The sequence below is a fragment of the Bos indicus genome, chromosome 19 (assembly GCF_029378745.1).
Source record: "Bos indicus isolate NIAB-ARS_2022 breed Sahiwal x Tharparkar chromosome 19, NIAB-ARS_B.indTharparkar_mat_pri_1.0, whole genome shotgun sequence".
Taxonomy (NCBI): Eukaryota; Metazoa; Chordata; class Mammalia; order Artiodactyla; family Bovidae; genus Bos; species Bos indicus.
This window is the reverse complement of record NC_091778.1, coordinates 21,670,105-21,687,566: the sequence shown is the minus strand read 5'-3', so window position 1 is coordinate 21,687,566 and position 17,462 is coordinate 21,670,105. Positions and strand designations below refer to the sequence as shown.

Genomic DNA, 17,462 nt, shown 5'->3' with positions numbered 1-17,462 from the left:
TTGCCATTTCCTTCTCCAATGCATGAAAGTGAAAAGTGAAAGTGAAGTCGCTCAGTCGTGCCTGACTCTTAGCGAACCCATGGACTGCAGCCCACCAGGCTCCTTCATCCATGGGATTTTCCAGGCAAGAGTACTGGAGTGGGGTGCCATTGCCTTCTCCATTCCTCTCTCTAGCCCCTGGCAACCACCATTCCACCTTCTGTTTCTGTTAATTTGACTACTCTAAGTAGCTCACAAGTTTCCCAAGAGGTACTAGTGGTAAGGAACCCACCTGCCAATGCAGGAGACACGAGAGACTCGGGTTTGATCTCTGGATTAAGAAGATCCCCTAAAGGAGGGCATGGCAACCCACTCCAGTATTCTTGCATGGACAATCCCACGGACAGTGGAGCCTGGCGGGCTACAGTCCATAGGGTCACAGAGTCAGACATGACTGAAGCAACTGAGCACACAACACACACACACACATGTAGCTCACACAAATGGAAACACACACTACTTGTCCTTTTATGTCTGGATGATTTTATTCAGCATTATGTCTTCAAGATTGATCCATGAGATTTAATATTCCCATTTTACAGATATGATTATCCTCCCCCGCCCCTTTACAGAGGCTGTGGCTCAGGGAACCAAATGAGAGCACCCAAAATGCAGAGTTGGAATGATGTTTCATTCCAACTGGCTAGCTTTTATAATTCCCAGGAGAAATCAGCATTAATCCATGTGCCTAGGCCTATGCGGCAATTGAAGACTAATTTCCTCTGTGTTGTTTTTCCTTTGAGAATATTTTTACTCTTTTTCTCATTTCCCACTCCTCCCCCCTCAGGGATTCCTCTGAACATTTCCAGCCCACCCAGTCCCAGTTTTTTTTTTTTTTTTTTTCTCCCCAGAGCTCATTAACTCCTATTCTTTTGGGTCCAAGGGGCCCCTGTCTGGAGATGCTCCTGCTTCGGTTTCATCTGAATGCGCTCAGCCTTGCTTGAGTCTCTGTTTACACCTCTCACCCCTCCGCCCACCCTGGGGCAGTTATGAGCCTGTTTCCTTCCAAAGCAATTAGTGCAAGGAGGCCAGCCGACTCGGTGTTAATGCTGTTTCATTAAGTGGGAGCAATCCTAATGATAATAAAATGGCACATTTAACATTCAAACATTGAACAGGGTTTCTGAGCGAGTGTGTCTCTCTCTTCCTTTCTGGTAGAACAGCTCCATCTTCATAAAGACCTGACAATACACCTTAATGAGAGACTGGGGAGCCGAGCGTCTTTATGAGAGGAGAGAACCAGACAAAGAATCCAGAGAAAGAGGGTGTGGTGCGTTGAGGGGATAAAGACCCTAAGGAGTCCTGGGGTAATGGATTCTGTGGTGCTAATTCAGACAATTAAATTCTGTAAGAAATAAGGTCACATGGAAAATAAAGCCCGCCACAGGCTTTCATGCAAGGCAGTCATTTACTTATCTGTTTGTTCAACACTTTTTTTTTTTCAACAAACATTTGCTGTGCACCCACGACGAGCCACATTTTGTGGGGGTTCGTGATAGAGGATGGCTCTAGTTTTATGAAAAGGAGCTCAAAGGGCATGAATGGTCTACAGACTATCTTGTTTACCCTCCCCTAGGCAACTTTCATCAGATCTATCCAAAATTCAACAAATGCCCCCGTGAAGAGAATTTTAATAGCTGTTTTGGTCTCCTGAGCCGGTCCTTATGCCCCTTCCTTACTGAGACATCCACCTCCAAGGTCCTTGGCACTCTGTGATTGTAGAATATCTGATTGAACTGAAGCAAAAAAGTGGTGTGTGATTGGGGAGTTGGCCAGAGAAAGAAGGTACGTTCAATCAGCCGGTGTTTATGGGGGACTGAAGAGAGTCACGAGGAAAGGATAGCTTCCCACAGCCTTTTTCTTCCTCTTACATGTCTTTCCCAGCTTTATTTCCAACTCCTGGGCACAGAAGGGGAGCTGCTGGCCAGGGGGTCAAAGGTGGGCTTTGCGCAGGCTGGGAAAGCGGCTGATTCGAAAAGGTGTCAAGTCATAGGATGGCGTTAATTTCATGCTTAATTCGTACAGGATCTTCCCCACGACGGGGGACAACTTGAACCCATGCCCTAGGGAAAGGAGAACAGGTGGTCAGGCATCCTCATAGACAGGGGCTGGGCTCCCTGGAAGTCTCCTACACAGTCCCCAGACAGGGTTAACCTTCCCACCGGTCGCACCCCAAAGGCAGAAGTTGCCTCCCACCATGAGCACCCCTTATTCTCTGATAGCCCCGTTCAGCCCCCTTATACACGCACAATCTGGACTTTGGCCCTCCTCTATCAGCTTAAAGCATGAAAAACACCATTCTGTCTTGCACCAAGGTCAGCTTTAAGGCACCCCATCTTCCCTCACTCAGGCTCACCAGAGAATCCAGCACCAATGACAATGTTGTCGTACTTTGGGTGTCTATCAAGAACGAAGTGCCCATCGGGGGTGTTCTAGAAAGAAACAATCACACCTGTGTCCTTTGAGGATAGAGGGAGGAAGAAGAGCTGCAGGCTCAGAAGGGAGGAGACTCGGCTGGATTTCTTTCCAGAAAGAATGGGAACAGGACACAGGCGTGCTTTCTGCATGCCAGTGCCCTGGGGTACGCAGGTCTTGATCATTTGTCCATCTGTCTCTTCTTGTACAGAGCTATGAACACAGTAGGTGCTCAGTTAATGTGTGCAAACTAACTTCAGCCAAGATGCCTCGGGCCCTGGTGACATCTGTCTCTTCTCTTTGTCCCCAAGGCCTGCTCAACTAGAACATCTTGCCACAAACTCTTTTAGAGTTCTTCTGGGAAACACAGTGAAGGACTGCCAGACGTAAGCCTAGTTTCCTAATGAAAAGGAATATGAATAACCTCTAATGGGCCCTCTCGGGTGGAGGCGAGACGACCCTCAGAAATAAGCTCATTTGTTTCAAGTCACATTCTATGTCAGGGGTCAGGCCGAGTCTGGCCCAAGCTGCGCAAGGCCGGTCTGCGCCATGGCCCTGCTCCCAGGGCCGCGGGAGGGCCTGGCCCGGCTGCCCACACACTTACCGTGTACATGCAATGCTCCATCACAGCAGGCTCGGGCTGCAGGTCAGGTAAGTGATCTCTGACAAAACCGCTCAGGATGTGGACATCTCGGATGTCTGAGAAAGCTGCTGGGCAGTCCCGCTCCTCGGGATCTGCATTGTTGCCGTGGTGATAGCAGACCTGGCTCCCAATCAGAGCGGTTTGAGCTGGGAGGCCCCGGCTTCCTGCACACCACCCCCAGCCCGGCAGGAGATGGGGGGGCCAGGTTGTACACAGGAGGCACCCCAGCCATCACCCCAGCCTTCCGCACTCCTGTCAGATGCTTTTTGTTGCCATACAAGGTTGCCTAGCCCTCCGATCCCCTGCTAACCCTCTGTTTGCAAAGGAAGGGCTCCTTTTGCTGGGCCCCAGGACAGCTGGGAGTCTCGTGCGGCACATACTGAATGGTGAAGTTGGTTCCTGCTGCTGCTCACTGGGGTCTGAGGGAGCTCATTGAGAGGGAAGTTAGGGTAGCCGCCCCAAATCTGCATGGGACCCTGTTAGCCTTCTCTGGGCCTCTCCCCTCACCTTCATCAGCCCTGGGTACTCTCTGGAGGGCAGCCCGTAGATGTGGTGAGGAGCCAGGCTGAGGCCCAGGCCCACGAAACACGGAAAGGCCTGGGACACACTGTAGCTTCCAGGAACCTTCTCTTGCCAGTAACACACGTTGATCCGCAGGGTCTTGGAGCAGGAAGAGAAAGTGGGAAATGAAAAGGAGAGCATTCTGGGGTCCTCCAGATGCCCTGCTCAACTCACCCATCTTTGTTGCACTCAGTTCTCGTGTCATTTACATGTGATATTATGTTGTGTGCGCGTGTGCTAAGTTGTTTCAGTCGTGTCCGACTCTGCGACCCCATGGACCATAGCCCCCCAGGATTCTCTGTCCATGGGATTCTCCAGGCAAGAATATTGGAGTGGGTTGCCATTTCCTTCCCTAGGGAATCTTTCCAACCCAGGGATCAAACCTGCATCTCCTGAGTCTTCTGCATTGGTAGGCTGATTCTTTACCACTGCACCACCTGGAAAGTCCCAAGGCCTTTATATATATCATTTAATTTAATTCTCCAACAGCCCTAGTCCCCATTTTACAGGCTATACAATTGAGGTTCAGTGAGGTGAATGAACTTGCCCAAAGTCATCCACTAACACATGGCAGGTGGCAGATTCAAGCTCAAGTCCCTCTAGGTCCAACTTTTCTTAAGCACAACCTCCCAGGCTTCCAGGTCCCTTTACCTGGAGAGGTAGCTCAACTCCCAAGGGACGGAGGAGCCGGTTGGTCCAAGGACCTGCCGTGATGATCAAGCTCTTGGCTTGGTAGCTCCTGGAGGTAGTTTTCACCGTGACTGGTAGCCCTGGTTTTATCTCCACTACCTTCTCTCCATCATGCACTATGCCACCTAGCTGTCGAATTGCATCCTGAAAGGGCAGAACAGGGAAGGAAGAATCAGTTTTATATGTGGTTCACCCTGGTGGACAAAGAATCCTTCACTGAGGGCAGAAAAGAGAGGACAGACTCTAGACCTCCTCACCCATATTGTCCAGGCCTAATAGGATATCTAAAATCGCCCTGCCCCCATAGTCAAGACTAGAAGCAGCAGGGCAAAGGTGCTCATCCGGCCGGAGGTCAGGGGATGGCTGATGGGGACCCAGGATGCCCAGAGCAGGAGCTGTGTGGCCCCTAACGATGCACCATGTCACCTGGAGGGCTCTGAGTGCCTTGTCGGCATAGAGAACTCCTCCGGACACCTCCAAGAGCCCCACTTCTCCCCTGGCCAACCGAATATTGGGGAAACGTTGCTTCAGTTCCTCAGATGAAAGACACTGGTGCTCCACTCCCCGCCTCGACAAAGTAGCCTGGATTATCTTTAATTCTGGATTCTCCTTCATTCCCAGCAGCAGTAGTCCAGTCTGCCTGTTAAAAAGAGAAAAGGAGCCCTACGTGAGAGTTTGTGCCTGGGCCCTTCCTTCTCTGTCATTCTTCAGCAAGGGTCCGGGGCCAGGCATCAGGGAAGTCCTGGCCTCACATTCAGAAAGCAGGCAGAGGCATCTCTGTTCCGTTGGGAGAGTCCCAGTGCTGAGCTGGCGTCCAGCCCGTCCCTCAGTCTGCCCTTGGCTGTCACTATGGGTTTGCTTGTCCCTCCATCTTCCCTCCTCAGGATCCACCCCGCCCTTGAGGACAGAGATCCTAAGTCCTCTTTTACTGTCACACCTAGAAGGTGGTAAAGGTTGAATGAATGTGATAAGATTTCTTCCCCTCCCTCCAGTTCCCTGACCCTACTCACTGTTTTGATCTCTGTTCTTCAGAGATCAAGGGGACAACAGAGGATGAGATGGTTGGATGGCATCACCGACTCAATGGACTTGAGTTTGAGCAAGCTCTGGGAGATGGTGAAGGACAGGGAAGCCTGGTGTGCTGCAGTCCATGGGGTCTCAAAGAGTTGGACACAATTGAGCAACTGAACAACAACAACTTTATCTCTTTTCCCTTCCCCAACCCCTTGCTGTTTCTTTTCACTGTCCCTTTTCCGTGGCGTATCATGGTTTATCCCTTCCTGTGTGTCTATCTCTTGGTTCCTTCTCAGGCTGCTTGTTTTGTGGAAAGGGTCCTAAGTTGGGGGTTCTGGCTCTAGGTCCAGTCCTGGCATCCTCTCTGTGACCTTGCTCTGATTGCTCGCTGAGCCAACCCCCAGATTCCTCCTCTGTAATGCATGGCTGTTGGACTATCAGAGGTTTCACATCAGAGAGGGTGTAGAAGTGGCCTGGATCTTTTTTTTTTTTTTTTTGCTTGTCATAATACCTGGGGGTTGCCACTCACATTTGGTGGGCAGGGGCCAGGGATATTAAACCTGGAAAGTTCAGGAAAATCCCACCCAAATGCCAACAGTGCCCTCATGCAGAAACCCCAGTAGACAGCCTCTTAGGGCTCCAGGAATTAATTCAGTGATTCGGTGATTGTGTTTCTCCCTGTACATCCCTGTATGCTTCTTACTCTGAGTGAAAGCCGTTTCTGTTTAATGCTTTCCACCTCTCTGTCACCAGAGATCAGAGCTGCCTTTTTGTGGAAACTGATAAAAACAATAGAAGGGTCACTTTGGCCCTTGGGACCACTCCTGTAGTCCCTGTCGGTTCCAGCAGCCACAGTGACAAGCATCAGCCTGACACATCCCCCAGGTACTGTATATAAAGCTCGTAATAGCCTATAATGGAGTCTCATGGATATTACATGCTTCCAAATCCCACATTATCTGGTTGGGGGGATTAAAGAGAAGATTGGGAGGGGGTAGGGACACAGCGGGCCCTGGGGCCGGTGTCAGTACACAGAGCCTCGCAGTGTGCCCAATCCATTTGCCATGGCCCCCGCCTACTCAGCATCCACCACTGATGAGAAAGCACTGAGCGCCTCTGCCTCTTCAAAGCTCGGCAGAGGGAAGATGCTGTAGAAATCCCCACCTGTCAGCAGACAGTCCTTTTCCTGTGGCCCCAGAAGGACTTCAGATTGGGTTTCAGGTAATGAAAACTCGCCTAGTAAACTCCTTGGTCAACAAGAAAAAGAAGCCACCCAAGCACACATTCTTGAGCCCTTTGTACCCCATGAAGCTGTGGCTGGCTACAATTCTGCTCAAGTCCTGGCTTCATTCTCACCTGAGCAGTCATAATATCAGATCCCTGACCCGGAAATTCCCGAGCAGCATATTTTAACCTCTGCCTGCAACGTACCAGCCTTGGTCTCTCGTATATTCTGAGATTTACTTTCCCTTCATTTTACCCTCCTTTTCTTCCTCCCTTCTTGCCTTCCTTTCTTTTTTCCTTCCTTCCTTCCTTGAAATAAGAACTCCTCTTACAGGAATGTACTGCATGGAGGAAATGAACTCATGCCAAGGCAACGGGCAAATCTGTCAAATTATGAAATACTGAGTGATATTCTAATTCCCAAGCCGTCCTGTGGTGGCTGAAGCGGGAGCACCCCATCCCTAGGAGTAATCAGCGAGCTGATTCTGCCGGTGAATGTAATTGTGCCGATTGTAATCATTTTGCTCCAGCTCTCTGCCCCTGTGGCATTTATTTCTTAGCCCAGATATTGATCTAACAGTGGGAAATTTTCCGTCTGAATTTGTGGTGCCGGACCCTCCCCTAGTCCGAAGATGCGTTTGGGAAATTCTCATTTTCCGTGGATCACAGCTGAGCTATTTGGCCCGAGGGAAACCATGCACTGCTGGAGAAACGCCTTGGATTGGAGAAAGATTTTTTGACCATTATGAGCAAATCGGAAATAAATGTAAAACACTGCCTGGAAATGCAAAGGCCTGTCATTATGGGAGATAGGTGAGAGTCTCCTGTGGGAAATGTTTAGAGAATTGGAAATCAGTCAATCAAAACCGGGATTGGAGAACGGGCTTTTTCTCCCCCAGTATGAAGATAGATGACTTCCACGGGCAGATTGAAAATCATTTAAGTGCTTATTTTCTTAATGGCTTTTCCTAGATCCCAATAAACAGTCTGCTCATTCTGCATCAATTTCTCACCCCCATGCTCTGGACATCCCCTTTTCTCTTTTTCTGCTCAGACCCTGGCTACCAAGTTTGGGGAGGAAGAGGGTGAGAAGGGACAAAGATCTCACAGTCCCCCCCCCCCCCAAAAAAAGAAAGACCAGGAAATGAGTAGTCAGGGAGTAGTCAGGGCTGGTCTAGAAAAACAGCACCTTGAAGTGAGGCTGGGTGCCAGGGAACTCTGAAAACAGTTCAGCTCCGAAGTCACAGGACACCATCAACTGAGTGCTGAGAATTTGGTGCTAAACTGTGCCTTCCTCCCAACCCTAGCTGGATCCAGTGCTATGAAGAGATTCCTCCCAGCAGCCTGTTGACTTCTGTGTGTGTATGTGGGTGTGTGTGTTAGTTGCTCAATCATGTCCAACTCTTTGCAACTCCATGGACTGTGACCTGCCAGGATCTGCCCATGGAATTCTGCAGGGAAGAATACTGGAGTGGGTAGCCATTCCCTTCTCCAGGGGATCTTCCTGACCCAGGGATCAAACCTGAGTCTCCCGCATTGCAGGCAGATTCTTTACTGTTTGAGCCACCAGCGAAGCCCTTGACTTCTCTGTGGCCCTATTAAAGCCTTAGACGTGATAGAGGGAGTTGGTGATGAGGGATTTTTACCAGTTACTACAATAGGACAGGAGGCAGGATGGAGCTGGGAGGAATTGGGAGGGGCAGACAGCTCTCCGTGCATCTGCCATCTCCCATTCCAAGCTCCAGCTTCCCCCTCTCTGGGTGAGAAGTGCCAGGCAAGCCAGCTCTGAGAGTCACCTTGGGAAAGCAACTCCGATAGGACTTGGTAATGGCTGCTGTCTTTGTTGGTTTTCGAGGAGCTCCTGGTGTTTCATCTTCAGCTCAGTGGGCCGAGGTGGAATTGGTTAACAAAGACTGCTCCAGGGAGGGGATGTGGCTGACAAGCCAGACACTTCTCAGACACAGGAAGCAGCAGCTGCGGAGGGGGCCACCAGGTTCTACCAGCAGCTGTACTGCCTACGGCTGTGATCTTGTCTGATATTGTCAGCTAAGCAGGGGCAGCCGGGGTCAGGAGCTAGATAGTAGGACTCAAAGGGAGAAGGTGGGGGCAGGAAAGAGATGGGCCACAGAGCTGGGATTTGCTCTGGGTATCAGCATCCTGGCTGTACACATCACAAAAGACTCAGACCTTGTGATCTGACACATGTGTCATTGTCTGTTCCCGGAATATATGCAAATATCCAGAGCCCACCTATATTCAGTATGCCACTGTCACTGGAAGTGGCAGAGCAGAATGAAAAGAATTGGACAACCACCTTAACTCTCAATTCTTGAAGGCTTTTTTAAAAAAATCATCATCAAATATCAAATATCAAAATCATCATCAAATATTAAGTCAATATATTTGTATCTATCAGTTCAATTATGATATTGTGCTGGTTCTTCCAGAAGAACTTAGGAGAATAAGAACCACACGGCTGATGAATCATTTAGAAAATCAGAATTAGGAACAAAAGCTCAAGGAATTGGAATGGGAAGTATCTGTTCTGTGGCTCCGAGTAAAAGAACTAAATAAACTTGTGTGCCTGAGTAAATTAGGTTGGCCATAAGGAAAGAATTGTTAATAATAACAGCACAATAATAAAACCTAGCACTATACAGAACTTTAAAGATTTTTCAAAGAACATTCACTTCACTCTTCATTTTCTGTAAGTGGGGCTTCAAAGCATAGGGAGAGTCTTTTTTGGGGGGAAAGCAGAGAGAAAGTCTTTTAAGATGGGCTAGGATATGTCCAGGGCCTCACACGTGGCTCACTGGTACAGAATATGCCTGCCAATGCAGGAGACCCAGGTTCGATCCCTGGGTCAGAAGATCCCCTGGAGAAGGAAATGGCAACCTACTTCAATACTCTTGCCTGGGAAATCCCATGGACAGAGGAGCCTGATGGGCTACAGTCCATGGGGTCAGAAAGAGTCAGACACGACTGAGGCATGAGCACATGTACACACATATAGCAATCTTTGACCTGGGATAATTTAGGCATAAACTTGTATGGAGGCAAGAGATGGACAAGGTAACCAGTCTGTGGTATTTCCTAAATCAATCAATCAATTCAGTCGCTCAGTCATGTCTGACTCTTTGTGACCCCATGGACTGCAGCACAACAGGCTTCCTTTCAACTCCCTGAGCTTCCTCAAACTCTTATCCTTTGAGTTGGTGATGCCATCCAACAGCCTCATCCTCTGTCATCCCCTAAATCAGGAGCCAGCAAGATATGACCCAGGGGCTATATCAGGTCTGCCACCTGTTTTTGCCTATTCCACAGCCGAGATGGTTTTCATGTTTTTAAATGGTTGATGAAAAGCAAAAGAATATTTCATGAGATGAAAATTATGTAAAGTTTCAGTATCCATAAATAAAGTTTTATTGGAACCCAGCCGTGGTCATTTGTTTTCATATTATGGTGGCTCAGATGGTAGAGAATCAGCCTGAAGTGCAGGAGACCCAGGTTCAATCCTGGATCAGGAAGATCCCCTGGAGAAGGGAATGGCAACCCACTCCAGTATTCTTGCCTGGAGAATTCCATGGACAGAGGAGCCTGGCAGACTATGTGGGGTCACAGAGTCGGACAGCTCTTAGCGACTTTCACTTTAACTTTATTCGTGGCTGTTTTCACAATGGCAGAGTTGAGTAACTGGCAGAATTGAATCGCTGCAAAAGAGACCATATGGCCGGCAATGCCTGCAAAACTTACTATATGGCCATTCACAGAAAGTTTGCCAAACTCTGCTCTAGACTAAACGTTGAGTAATTCTATGAACTGCACTACTGGTTAAGATCTTGACTGGTCAGTAGCAACCCTCTCATAAGTTTGTGGGGAGAATTAAATGAGTTAACATGGATCAAGTACTTTTAGAACAGCCTTAGTTTCCTTTTTATTTTTTTCTGGCTGAACAGCATACAAGATCTTCCCTGACGAGGGATCAAACCTGTGTCCCCTGCATTGGGAACGCACAGAGTCTTAGCCATTGGACCCCCAGGGAAGTCCCAGCTTCTTATCATAAGCACTAAAACATGCAGTGATGATGATGATGATGGTGATTTGTCAGGTACCATTCTAAACCCTTTACATACTTATCCTCACAACAGAACTAGGAAATAGATATTATTACCTCTATTTTGCTGATGAGAAAACTGAGTCTCACAGGGGTTAGACAGCTTGCTCCAAACCACACAGTTAAATATGTCAGAGTGAGCTGATATCTAGAGCCAGGCCTGCCTTATTCCAAACCTCTTCCAAATTCCTGCCTTCCTGCCAAAGAGGATTGTGAGATCATGAGTCTCCTATCCAAGGGTCCCTTTCCCTCTCTCCAGTAGCCTTCCCCTTGATGTCCATGCTTCCTGCATCCCATCTGCCTCCTCCTGCATTTCTTCCCCTCCTTGCTCAGTGGAGATAGATCGCAGCTGACCCAGAATAATTGGAAGGAAATGCCATATATTCAAAGGTGCTAGGCATAGTGCCAAGTATTTCATAAGAGTCTCGTTTAATCCTCACAAAGCCCTAGAAGAGAAAATGAGGTGAAGAGAGGTACAGAAACTTTTCCAAGGTCACACAGCTGGTCAGAGGTAGAGCACAAAGTCAAATTCAAGCCTGTCTGACTCCAGAGTTGTCTCCCCTCTGAAAGATTCCACTTTCCAAACATCTCTCAGTTGGCTCCTTGTCTTCTGGGATGAAGTGTGCCCTCTAAGACCTCGGCAGGTCTTTCAGCACAAGATACTCAGCAGTATTCACAGATGGCTGACAGAGAGGGGGGTCCCTTTGCCAGGCCACCCCTCAGCAAGACATGCTCCTTTATTTGGGTGCTGGGTGCATTAGCTGCCTCTGGAATCAATCTGTAATTAGCTGCCCTAGCTGTATTTGCATAATGGATTTCACTTTGTTCTTAAGTTAATGGTGTTTTTGCAACAGAACAGTAACCTCTTGGTTCCTGGCCATTAAAATAACTGCCACCCTGTAGGGTAGAGCAGTGGTTCTGTAGGAAGTTCAGTTAAGAGCCTTAGAGAAGGTGGGAGGATGATACGAAGGGTGGTAAAACTTCTCTTTGCCTCCTGGGTTGTCGCCTTCTTCCCCATGAGTATTTGAAAGGTCGTGGATGGGGGACGGATCTTAAGGGTCAGAAAAGACATGGGAGCAACAGGCTCCCATGGAAATAGCTGTAGGCTCCCTCCATGGCAAGCAGTGCAGCCTGAGGAGCTTCGCCATTTGTTCCCATGGGAGGAGGTATGCAGAGAAAAATGAAATGGATTTATATGGTTTGTTCTAGGGGTGAGGACCCAGTATGAAAAGTTGTGATACTAGTAGGAACATAAAGAATCAAGCAGAGGGACTTCCTCTGCTTGGTCCAATGGTTGAGAATCCACCTTGCAATCCCGGAGTCATGAGTTTGATCCCTGGTTGAGGAACTAAGATCCTACATGCCAGGGAGCAACTAAATCCATGCACCAAAACTACTGAGCCTGCGTGCCTCAACTAGAGAGTCCACGTGCCGCAAAGAACAACACAAGATCCCATATGATGCAACTAAGACCCAACACAGCTGAATAAATAATTATTTTTTTTTAATTAAAAATAATCAAGCAGAATTCTCCTCCTCTATTTCAATCCCTGCCCCGACAGGGTTTCTGTCAGCTCCCACTGTCTTTCCAACAGCTTTCCCCAAACAACCTCTGCAAGCCTTGGACACATGGTCTGAACCCAGCCCTGGAACTCAGAGCCTGGCTGGAGCCAGCTGGACCCGTGGGGGGATCATGATGACAGCAAGCAGAATGCCTCCATGTGTCTAATACCTCCGAGACCTTGTGTGTCCCTTGTTGCACATCAAAAGTGTTCCTGGCACCACCCCCTCTCATGGTAAAAGCACCCCCAGGTGCCAAGCCCCAGGATTCAAGGAATTCTCCCCCACCAACCCAACCTGTATAATTGGGTTCCCGCCTCATGCTCCAGCTGGGCCCACAGGGAGTAGCACTCAGCCATCATCTGGGTGTAGAAATCTTCTGGGTATGCCCTTCGGATGATCCGGCTCTGCCCATGGGAGCTTCCTCGGGAGTGCGGGAGAAAGAACTGGAGAGGGAGAGCAAGAGACAGCTGCAGCTGACACCCCTCCCCTTTAGGAGCCAGCTCATCCTGTGCTGTCAACAAGGAGCACTTATCCTTCAAATATTTCCATACAGTCTCCCTTTATGGCCAAGTACTGACTTGGCTTCAGAAGAGAAGTTCTTCAGTAGTTCTAACTCATGCCTCCTTTTTGCTAACATCATTCGCATCCCAAAGTCCCTCTGTGAGTTAGTCTTCAGTCATCCTGTTGGAACCTCCATTTAGACTCTTGGAGAAGCAGAATTAGAAAGATGCTTTGAGATCTTTCTAGTCTAGGCTCCTCATTTTATGGACAAGGAAACTGATGCTGACTCTTTCTCTGTAGTTCAGATTGCTCAGGACAAGGGATCTATCTTGGGATTTAACAAGAGACGGAGTGTTTCCTGCGAGGTTGGACCAGGAATCCCTCAGGCTTTGAGAAAACTGATCGAGAAATGAAGAAGGTTTCCAACTAATCTAGTTCATTACCAAGAAGAGAAACCAAAAGCATCCTGGATAGATGCAGGTAGAATGGGAAGGTGGAAAGCTTGGGAAGGTGGGCTGGGTGGACCTGCCCTGGGAAGGACCCTGTGGATACACAGGGCCTACCTACATGTGCAGTGGCCAGTAGATTGCACTTCATGGGGTCACTTTTTTATAAGGAAAAAAAACAAACCTAAGTCTCATTTCCTGTGTATCAAACAAGGAGACTGCTATTATCCAGAGGTGACAGAAGAAAACAGAAGCCTCTGCTGGGTTGCAGGGTAAGGGGCCAGAAATATGCCAAGACAAACCCTGCCTCCTAGGCGGACTAATCAGCCTTTGCCTCCAGGCAGAATTACCTCTACTTAAGGTTACCCAAAGCAGAACTGATTACTTTTCTGGGCCAGAGCAGCCATTTTGGCACAGAGGATCCTGGGTAGATAGAAGGTAGAGCATGGGGCCTGGGACGCTTCTTGGTCAAGGACAGGATCTGGGAGGCAGCAAAAGGAGGAAATGTGCCTAGAAACCCAAAGTAGGTCTTAGGGAGGGTGGAACTGTCTTTGCATTGTCATGAAACACACCAGACTGCTAAGCTTCACACTGCACAGAATTTGTGATGACCAGGCCCTTTGATTTGTGATGATCAGGTCCTCCACCCCACTGTCTGCTGGCTCCAGAAAACCCTCTGGGGGTTGGGGGAGAGGAGAAAGGGACCGTCCCTGAGGTCAGGAGTGCAGAGGGGACCCGGTACCTGCTCCAGCAGGAGGACTTTCTTGCTGTGTTTGGCCAGGTGGTACGCCGTGAAGCAGCCCTGGATGCCTGCCCCGATCACAATGGCGTCATAGAGCTCCCTCTGAGCAGCCATCCTGCCCGCTGAATTAGCCCTACAGCCTCAGAGACCACACAGACCTCAGAGACCAGAGAGGGCCGGCGGAGGCAGGCTCCAGACTCAAGGAGGAGGAGTAAAGCAAAGTCCAATCTGGTCAGCATTCCCACAGTCCCCTGGGCCCTGGCCTTCGCCCCACTCCTCCCAACCCCCAAAGCCTGGCACGGGGCTCGGTCCCCGCCTCCCCTGCAAAGCAGAGCCGGGGAGTCTGATTTGTGAGGTTTAGCCCGGCTCAGCTGCCAGCCTCACCCCTTGCATCCCTCTAGCTTTCTATTCTTGGCTCAATTATTGTCATGCAAATGGACTCCTTCCTATGCCACCTTCCTGTCTCATTACGATCTTTGTCTCAGGACTCCGGCCCTGGAATTTCAATGCCTCCCAGACCCAGCCGGGCACTGGGACTGCTGCCTCCCCCTGCTGTCTTCCCACTCTCCAGCCTGATTTCCTTTGGAGACTCTAGAGGGCCCGGCTGAGAACTTGGCACGATGCCCAGGGTAAGACCCACCTCCCTGGTGGGTGGTGAGGTCAGGGGGTAGGCTCAGGGGCCAATTGGGAGGGCAGGTTTGTGATTATGAAATTATTCTCAGCGTGTCTGACTTGTGTCTTTTAAAAAGGAGAAGGGGAAATGATCCTGAACAAATGGAAAGGACAGAGTAAAAGGAAGAGCTTTCTCTGGAGACACAGAAGGGGACCAGGCACTAGCCTAGGACGTGAGGGGCCCTGGAGTGAGGGCTCCCTCTGTGCCAGGCAGTATGCTAAATGCATTTGGGACATAGCCAGGCTGTGTAGGGCCTAATTCTTATACAATTCGGTGGGACTCTTGAAGAAAAGGAAAGGAAAAATTGTGAATACAAAATTAGTTGCTAAGACTTGGAAAAGATCGTGCAATTAAGGAGCCCCGTGGTTGAAGTTTCATTAGCTTCACGGTGAATCAGCCTCTGCATGCATTATCTAGTTTAATCCTCACAGCCCTAGATGTAAATATTGATATTTTTATCCCCACTTTTGGCACATTAAAGATGGCCCCCACTTCTTGGTCACGCTTCCCATCACAGGCTCTGTAACAGCTTGACCCGTAGGATATAGAGGAAGTGACCTGGGGACACTTTCTGGCCCAGGCCTTAAACGCAGCTTTTTGGATCCTCCATGTTAGTCCAACCATCCTGTTGGAGAGACCACGTGGAGAGGCCCTGAGACTACATGGAGAGACAGACATAAGAGTGAAGCAATCTTGGGACTTCCTGATGGCCTAGTGGTTAAGAATCCCCTTGCCAATGCAGGGGACACTGGTTTGATCCTTGGTCCAGGAAGATCCCACATGCCACAGAGCAACTAAGCCTGTAAGACACAGCTACTAAGCCCACGCTCTAGAGCCCGTGCTTCGCAATAAGAGAAGCCACTGCAGTGAGCAGCTCGTGTACCACAACTAGAGAAAGCCCAAGTGCAGCAATGAAGACCCAGTGCAGCCAAAAACAAATAAATAAATAGTTTCTTTAGAAAATAGTGAAGCAATCTTGGACCTTCCAGCCCACCCTAGCCACCAGCTAAATACCACTGAGTGACCCAATTAATGCCACGTGGAGCATAAGACTCATCTAGCCAAAACCCATCTGAATTCCTGACCTACAAAATCATGAGACAGAATAAAACAGGTTTTTCTGTTTATTTATTTTTGGCTATGCTGGCTCTTCATTGCTGTGCTCAGGCCTTTCTCCAGCAGTGGCAAGTGGAGGCTCCTGTCTAATTGCCAGGTGGGGGCTTATTGGGTGCCTTCTCTAGAAGGCATTGTGCTGCTCAAGAGCATGGGCTCGAGGGCGCTCAGGCTTTAGTAGCTGTGGCTTCCGGGCTCTAGAGCACAGACTCAATAGTTGTGGGCTTGTTTGCTCTGAGGCATAAGGGATCCTCCTGGATCGGGGATCAAACCCGTGTCTCCCACAATGGCAGGCAGATTCTTTACCACTGAGCCACCAGGGAAGTCCAATAGTTGCTGTTTTTAGCCACTAAGATTTTGGGTAGTTTTTCATGCAGCTATAACTGAAATACCACTTTACAGAGAAAGACAGGAAGACTCACAGAGACTGTAACTTGCCCAAAGCCTCGCACCTGGTAAACAGGGGTACTGAGAGGTGAGCCTCGGTGTGTCTGGTACAGAACATGTTCTTTAAGCACTGTGCTATAGCAACGAGTAGTCAGACTTGTAATGATGATTCTGATTTGAGTACTTTGTTGTTTCTCTCATGGCCATGCTACAAGCGGGAGAAAGTAATGGACCAGGACATCCTTGGGACCATAGGAAGGTGCCTAGCCTTAGCAAAGGATCCTCCAGCATGGCCTTGGCAACTAGCCTTTCAGCCCAGGCTTCCTTTCCTAGGAAAATAGGGGCCCAGAGAGGGGGTGCCATACGACTGGCATTTTTTTTTCTTCTGAAAGAAATTTCTCTAGGATCCAGAAGTGACCTCAGGACTCTCCCACTCCCGAACCACATGTGACAAGCTAGCATCTACCTCACAATGTGACGGGTCCCTTAGGGAGTGGCAGATATAACTGAGAAAAATGGACTCTTTCAGTATGTAAAGTCTTGATATAAATACCTAAGATCAGCCTTCAGATTTCTCTTGATAAGACGTCAGAGGAGATGAACAGTTTACAGAAAGGAAAAGCAGACAATAAATCCTAATGTGGAAATCTGCCCAGTCTCACTGGCAATGAAAGAAATGGGAATTAAATAACTTCAAGGTACAATTATGTCCCTATTAAATGAGCGAAAATAAATAAAAATGATAAAATCTGATGTTGTTAGTGCCTCGGGGATGGAGAGAGAGTAGGGTGGCCACTCAGATTGCCTGGGTTTCCTGGAGAGCACTGGAGCGGTAAAATGGTTCAAACCTTCTGACCTAGAAATTGGACTTGGGGAACTATACCCCAGGGAAATATTCAAGGGAAGAAAAAGGCATTTATGAAGACATTCCTTGTTGTGCTTTTATAATATATTAAAAAAAAAAAAAAATGGAGAGACTTCTCTGGCGGTCCAGTGGTTAAGACTTCACATTTCCGCTGCAGGGTGCTTGGGTTCCATCCCTGATGAGGGAACTAAGATCCCATGTGCCATGAGGCCAAAAAAAAAAGAAAGGAAAATTTCTTGAACTGAATAGCAATGAAAATACAACATACCAACTTAAAAAAAACCAAATGGGGAAAGTAACAAATTAAAAAAAAATAAAATTGGAAACAACCCAGCCATAGGGGTGGAGGAACAGACACTGGCACATTGACACTATAGATAAGATATTCAGAATGACAAGCCTGAGGACAGAGGGCTCCACAGACATGTGTATATAAAATTATACCGAGGAAGAGGCGCAGAACACAAATAGA

At 48.6% G+C, this 17,462-nt stretch overlaps 1 protein-coding gene across 1 annotated transcript; it reads right to left on the bottom strand.

Annotated features, from left to right (window-relative positions):
• Window positions 1-499: 499 nt before the first annotated feature.
• Window positions 500-14,169, bottom strand: PIPOX (pipecolic acid and sarcosine oxidase). The gene is made up of 8 exons (XM_019982371.2): window positions 13,953-14,169; window positions 12,558-12,706; window positions 4,775-4,988; window positions 4,310-4,492; window positions 3,605-3,757; window positions 3,059-3,217; window positions 2,396-2,471; window positions 500-2,102 (listed from the first exon to the last, which is right to left on the bottom strand). Exons 1-8 carry the CDS (start codon window positions 14,064-14,066, stop codon window positions 1,972-1,974), a joined length of 1,179 nt encoding a protein of 392 aa, XP_019837930.2. The 5' UTR covers window positions 14,067-14,169; the 3' UTR covers window positions 500-1,971.
• Between the last annotated feature and the right edge of the window lie 3,293 nt (window positions 14,170-17,462).